Source organism: Mauremys mutica, chromosome 15, assembly GCF_020497125.1.
Source record: "Mauremys mutica isolate MM-2020 ecotype Southern chromosome 15, ASM2049712v1, whole genome shotgun sequence".
Classification (NCBI taxonomy): domain Eukaryota; kingdom Metazoa; phylum Chordata; order Testudines; family Geoemydidae; genus Mauremys; species Mauremys mutica.
In genome coordinates this window covers 7578711-7585892 of record NC_059086.1, presented here as the reverse complement: position 1 = coordinate 7585892, position 7182 = coordinate 7578711, and the positions used below count along the sequence as shown (strand labels likewise).

Below are 7182 nucleotides of genomic sequence, written 5' to 3'. Positions count from 1 at the left end.
CCCCTCTTCAGGGTGAATCCCCCACTGGCTATCAATGGCTGCTGTAAAGCCATCCTGCTCTGCTTACACAGTGCAAAATGGCCCAGGAGCCCATAGCATCCTGCCCCACAGTGTTTCTAAGTGTGTTCTAAGAAGGCGGAGAGCAGCCGATTATCTGTCTTCCTTCTCTTCTGGCCTTTCTCTGCAGCACTTAAGTGTATCCGTTTTGTGAGAATGACCCTGTATGATATGGACTGCATGCTGGAGTTAGTCAACGACAGCAGGATGAGACAAGCATTTTGTGGTGGTAAGTGCCAGAACTTGCTATAGGTGCCCAAAATGGATACTTAGGGGGTTTTGGTACAATTGAAGTGACTGACCAAGTTTGCAAACAGGCCCTGCACTGTGCTCCCTGCCCTGGGTTGCACCAGGTGCTGTGTTCCTTGGCTCCCATGGCACTCAGTGAAGTTGAGAGTGCTCTGTACTTTGCAGGAGGCACTGAGCATTTGAAAGTTCAGGCCCTTTATGACTCATGGATATAATTTAAAATAAACAGACACAAAGGCTGAAGCTGCCCATCTGCCAGCAGTCTCCTGGGGGAGGAGGTGAAGGGAGCAGATTTCAATACTGTACATTTAAAAATCCCATTTCCAACTTCTTCACCCATTCTCTCCCCTTAGTTTCTTTATCATCATCTCCTTTCACCCTCTTTCTCTGTCTTCTCTTCCTCTCCACTTCTCTCTTCCTTTGCTTTTCAGGTGATGCTCAGTAAGGGGTAAATCCTGTGCCTTTGAGGTAAATGGGAATTTTGCCATCAACTTCATAGAGAACAGGATTGGGCCCTAATTCTTCTTAGCAAGGACACTAGATACACCTACCTTTAGGGCAAAGTGCTCCCCACTACCTTCAAATCCCAGTAAAGCCAATGGCAGTTAGGGGCACTCAACATCTTTCAGACAAACTGTAACTCAGGATGAAATCATACAGTGTTAGGGTTAAATAAACAATAACTGCAGAGGACACAAGTCATTTAGAGGAGAGCTTGCTGAAATATTTTGATTTTTAATTATATTTTCCATAATTTTCCCCCCAAATTTGATGAAAAACAAACCTGAAAAATGTCCATGACAATTTTGATCAGGAAGTGTGCGTCCAGTGTTTTGGAGCATCTAAAGAGGTGACTGAATTTTTCAGATATTTGAAAAATGGAAATGATTTTACACTTTGCAATTTTGAAAGAAAAAAACAACTATCCGTAAAGATTTTTAATTTAATTTAAACTGCTTTTTCAACCAGCTCTAATTAAGAGGTAACAAGGAAGGGAGAAAAGATTTGTCTTCAAATGATGGTAATTGAAATAAGATTGAGAGATCTGCAAATTAAAAAGCCTTTTGAGAAACAAGACACGGAATGTGGGGGAAGAGAAATAGCTCAAAATTGATGTTGGATTTCAGCGTCTATTCCTGAACTAAGCAGTAGCTGCCATGGAATTGTAGTAAACTTTAGGCTTGGGTGTGTTCACTGATAAAGCAACTTCTCCTTGTTACCAATATGTCCTTTTCACATTGCCTGTCTTCTCTCCTTCCATGCAGTTCTGGAAAAATGGTCAAGAGCAGTAAATTTCTATTTCACTAACTGGGAAAAGTGCTCATTCCGCAGAATGGATGCATCGCAATTCTGCGATCCAATTCTTCCTATTTATGCTCATGTGACCAGCAACTGGCTGACCTGTGAGGAGCCGGAGGTGAGAATTGCTGGCTTTCTAAACCTTTAGCAGAAATTGTAACATTAAATTCTATGTGTCTGGCACTCATTGTGATGATGACATTTAATGGTAGGTCCTTTTGGATGGAACAGAGTGTCATGTAAAACATCTAAAATCCAAACATTTATAATGTCACCACAACGTGGAAATTCTGTCTGTATGCAGTGTACATGGATTCTAGTTTTATGCACCTAACGTGCAGATGAACGCGGGATAGTGGACTAAATTAATTCCTCCATTCAGCCCCAGTGGAGTTCCAGCAGGGATGAGTTGGCCTAGAATGCATACTAATCTGGGGAATATCTTACCTGATATAGTTGTGAGGTGCATTAGGATATAATCCTGAAAACCAACCCTACGAGTCCTGGTTCTTACCAGGAAATATTGATAGGCCCATTCCTACAGTGGAACAAGGGAAGGTGCACTCATTGGAAGTAGAAAAGGTGTGCCCATTGAATGATATTGAATGAATTCATAGGAACATAAATTCTGTGTCTCATCTATGCAGCTCAAGCAGGCTATCATCAAAGCCCTTGGTCCCATGATGAGCCTCCTCCTACACAAAGAAGAGCATCATGATCAGCTATTTGAACCAATCTCATGGCTCCTTGAGCAATATAACGAAAACACTGATGTTTTTCACATCACCAAGGTGAGGTACTGCTCCTTAAGGTAACTGTCTATGTGTCTGCATATATGAACTGCATGAGGAATTTGCTGCCAGTGGGGTTTCCTGGTTGAGACAGTGACTTGTTAGAAAATAAATATCCACACAAGCTCTGGGTTTGTACACGTGGTGAGCCAGGCAACAAGATCTGTAGGTAAATGCCTCTTATGAAAAGCATCCTCTGTTTCCTGGGGAGGATGATAAGGAGATAGAAAACAAAACACCTACCCCCCCACTCCAAAAAGATCCTCCCTCCTTGAGATTTCCCAGTACATCCCGTCAACTCTGCGTCTCTGTTTTAGTTCATAAGCTCCTCAGAGCAGGGGCTGCCATATGTTGTCTCTGGTCAGTACCAAGACAACTGTCATTGGTTGAAAATTAATACTAAGGAGGCTTGAGAGTCATTGCTTTGGATTATGGAACTAGATGGATCTAAAAGCATTGCCTGTCTATTTCATCTCCCGTTCTGTGCAGTGCTGTTGTAGCCATGTTGGTCCCAAGATATTAGAGCGCCAAGGTGGGTGAGATAATCTAATTAAAGATATTGTCTCACTCCCCTTGTCTCTCTATTTCATCGACCCTGAATACCACGTGAGCAAGAAGTAAGGGGCCATATTCTGTCTTCAGTGGGGCTACACAGTTATAGATGTCTTGTGAGTTCATTTACAACTTCTTGGTAGTGATATTTACTCACCATCTCTGTTGGTTGAAGCTTTCTGGTACAGAGTATGTGGTCACTTTTGGGGTTGAAATACCCATTGATTTGGAGTATTGGACTTGTTTGATAGCATCAGGACACTACAGAACTGCTTCAATATAGTAAAATCTGTAGATGGCATCAAAGACATTCTGGAAGCTTGAAGCAGCAAAGGAGAAAAGTGTTTAGATGCAGGAAGGAATTCAATTTTCACCTTTTTTATCAATAACCTGGCAGAGGACATAAAATCTTCCCTGCTAAAGTTGGCAGATGAGATAAAAATTGGGAAGTGGTAAAAATTGGAGAGGACAGATTCAGAGAGATCTAGATCACTTGGTAAACTGGGTGCAAACAAAGGTGCATTTAAATATGGCTGAATGTAAATGTGAGCATCTAGGCACAAAGAATTTAGGCCATACATACATGATGGGGGATGCTGTCCTGGGAAGCAGTGACTCTGAAAAAGATTGTGGGGATCATGATGAATAATCAGCTGAACACGAACTCAAGCTGTGTCCAAAAAAGCTGAAAAGCATAAAAAGGGGAATCTCAAGGAGGAGTTCAGTGGTTGTTTTACTTCTAAATCTGGCACTTGTGTGACTACTGTTGGAATACTATGTCCAGTTCTAGTGCCCACAACTCAAAAAGGGTGTTGATAAATTGGAGAGGAGATTGAGAGAAGAGCCACAGTGATTAAAGGATTAGAAAACATGCCTTACAGTGGTAGAATCAAGGAACTCAATCTATTCAGTTTAACAAACAGAAAGTAAAAGGGTGTGTGAACCACATTGGTTCAGCAGGGGTAATCCTACTTTGTGGGCCGAGGAGGCCATGGCCCCTCATCTCTGCTGGGCATGCTTCTGCTGGAACCAGGATATAAAAGAGAGCCGCTCAGCTCAGTCTGGGATGGCTGCCGAAGGGAGCAGAGGTGCATTGCAGGCTCCTGCAGAGAGACTGCCAGTGCTCCAGGATTCAGAGGCCAGCCGGACTGTGGCTGCAACCAACGACCCCCAGCCACCCAATGCCAGAGATGGAGGAGAGACCACAGAATCCCTGAGTGGGAAGTAGCCTAGGTAGACTAAGCACTGATCCAGTTGAGGCGCCAGGCTTTGACTTGGCATGTTTTGGAAGGATCCCCGCTGATTTGGTGGCAGATACCCCTGCGGCAAGACAGGGCCCTGGGCTGGGACCTTTGGAATAGGTAGGAGCCAGTAGAGAAGGGCTGGTCACTAGGCAACACTACTTTGCCACAAAAGGTGGTTCCATTGACTTTGGCTACTAGGCTGCATTGCCATACCTAGAAGGGGAGCCCTACTGACTCAGGCTGTTGGGCCGTGAACCCTCACCGAAGGGCTGCTGCGCTGATCCCGACCATTAGGCTATGCTGCCCTAGGAGCCAGGACTGCTGCGGTGGCTAGGGAGACTAGGCCAGCTGGGCCGCCCAAGATCTACTTCATTTCCTCCACAACCTGGTACCACCTGACGGGGTGGACCTATCCTGTGACAGGGTGACTTCATGACAGTCTATAATATCTTACATGAGGGAGTCATGTTTTATAACGGGCTCTTCAGTCTAGCGGAGAAAGGTGTAACTTGATCCAATGGCTAGAAACTGAAGCAAGACACATTCAGACTGGAAATACAGCGTCCATTTTTAATGGTGAGATAATTAACCTTTAGAACCATTTACCAAGGGCCGAGGCAGATTCTCCCTCACTGATAGTTTTTAAATCGAGATTGGGATGTTTTTCTAAAAGCTCTGCTCTGGGAATTATTCTGGGCAAGGTCTGTGGCCTGTGTTATACCGGAGGACAGACTAGATGATGACAATAATCTGTTCCGGCCTTGGAATCCACGAATCCCCTGAATCTGCTTCAGTCACTACATATTGCTCCTGTGTGTGCCACCATCTGACTTTCATCCTCTGTTGCAGAGTCTGAGCCAGCTCTTGGAGGTCTCGGGTGAATATAAGATCCCTCTCCCTGACGGGAAGTTTCAAGCCATCTGCAGTGCTCTGCACAACCAGGTGAGGGGTGGTTTTGCTTGGATCCCTTGAGCTTAGGCACAGCAGATCTGAAGCATATTAACAATCAAAATCTATGGAATGATAGTGCAGAGCCTGGGGACCGCCTCATGCCTTACTGATTTCTGCAGGCTCAAGAGTAAGCAGGTAGTGGTCTCGTTTTCTTAGCTAATATCCAGCTCAGTTTGTAAAGCAATTTTTCCATAAGCCGATTATCAGGGGGAGTCAGAGTTGTACAGTAAACACTGTGGCTGTGTCTTGATTCGATGACCTCTGCTGTTCAAAACACTTTAGCATCTCTCATCTAATGTATTGGACATTGTGTTTGATTCTTGCTGTGCATTCAGTACCATCAACCTGGGATTCAGACCTCTAGTTGGACAAGTAGAAGTGGAAGCTTAGAAATTAATTGAAAATTTTCTTTTCAATAGCTTCTGATTAGTTTTTCTTTGACCATTTCCCTTCTTCCCACAGCTCTGTTCTCAAGCTAAGCCGCTCAGCATGGAAAATCACGTAGAGCTGGTCTATTGTATAGTTCAGCTAGGTAAGGGGAAGAGACTGAGTTACACATTAGTTTCCTTGTAACTTCCTTTGTAAGGTAGGGTAAGAATAAGAGTTCTGTCATCAGTGAGGACGTGATTTCTTGCCTTGCAGCCCGTTCTTCTCCTGATGATCTGATAGCCTTTCTGCACTCGCAGCTGGAGATTGAGAATGAGGCTGTTCGTGTGGCATCTCTGAATCTGCTCAGAGCTATTGTTGGTGCTGACTGTAAGTAACACAGGAGCAACTGTGCCAGCTGCCCTCTTGGCCGACATGCTGAGGGTTGAGTTGGGGACGTCCAGGGCAGGGCCGGCTTTAGGAAGTGCGGGGCCTGATTTGTGGGGCTTGTACTCACCGGGCGGTGCCCTGAGAGTTTGGCTGCACTTCAGCGGCGGGTCCTTCACTCGCTCCGAGTCTTCGGTGGAACTTCAGCAGCGGGTCCTTCACGTGCTGCTGAAGACCCAGAGCGAGTGAAGGACTCACCGCCAAAGTGCCGCCGAAGACCCATAGCGCTCCCGGGTGAGTAAAAATTTAAAAGGCCACTGGGCGCGGGGTCCTGTTATGTGCGGGGCCCTGTCAGGCACGGGGCCCGATTCGGGAGAATCAGGGGAATCGGCCTAAAGCCAGCCCTGATCCAGAGCTAAAAGCATGAGCTACTATAGATTGAACTAAAGAACCAAGGCTTTGTAGGCCCGGCAGGGCTGTAACAGACTCATGGCCTCTGCAAATGGGGCACAGAATCTCTATAACACACAGTCACCAGTGGTCTGGATATCCACTAAGGGATCAAATGCTGCCCTAAGTTACCCCCCTATGGCCACACAGAAATCAACAGGTTCAACTAAGTGCTGAATGTAGCCCAAGATATTTTTCAACTTCAGATACAGAAGTTGACTTGAGGCTAATGCACATTAACAATAATCAAAAATAAAATAATGCCCCTGACTCGATAATCGTCAGTATTAGACACTATAGACTAGATTCTGAGTTCTGTTAGACTGAGGTCAATCTGTGTTTACACAGTATATCTAATTCTTTTATACTATTTCCATCATGGCAGTATGATGGCACTATTTATAGAACTGGAATTACTTTAGATTTACACTAGTGTAACTGAGACCAGAGTCTGGTCCTATGTTTTCCCCATTGATTCTGTGTATGAAAGAAGCTTGGGACTATTCTTAAATAGGGCCTTTTGAAATCCAGGATTCATTCAATGTGGAAAGTGAGTGTGTGGAACAAAGAAGTACTGTACACCTCTCCTTATCTTTCAGTGCCCGAGACAAGACTGAAAAAGTTGCTGATTGTGAAGGCAGTGAAATCCACTTTCAGTGATCAGAATGCTACGGTAAGATTGTGTGTGGAGCAGTGAAATATTTCAATTTTTTTCAATGATATGGGATGAATGGACATCTGGGTGAAGCTTTCATTCAGATCCAGAGGAGAGACTGCAGACTAGAGAAGGCATGTCATTCTCCTGCCTGTGTTAAATGGATCCATGTTTATAAGCC

General features: G+C 44.7%; 1 protein-coding gene across 1 annotated transcript in view; it reads left to right on the top strand.

Moving 5' to 3' along the window:
* The first annotated feature begins 2317 nt into the window (after window positions 1-2317).
* LOC123350660 (maestro heat-like repeat-containing protein family member 2B) overlaps window positions 2318-7182 on the top strand; it is a 45163-nt gene continuing 40298 nt past the window's right edge. Inside the window, exons 1-5 of the mRNA XM_044989326.1 lie at window positions 2318-2396; window positions 5042-5134; window positions 5606-5675; window positions 5786-5899; window positions 6946-7019. Of these exons, the coding sequence (XP_044845261.1) occupies window positions 5633-5675; window positions 5786-5899; window positions 6946-7019 (231 nt within the window). The 5' untranslated portion in view covers window positions 2318-2396; window positions 5042-5134; window positions 5606-5632. The remainder of the gene's footprint in view (window positions 2397-5041; window positions 5135-5605; window positions 5676-5785; window positions 5900-6945; window positions 7020-7182) is intronic.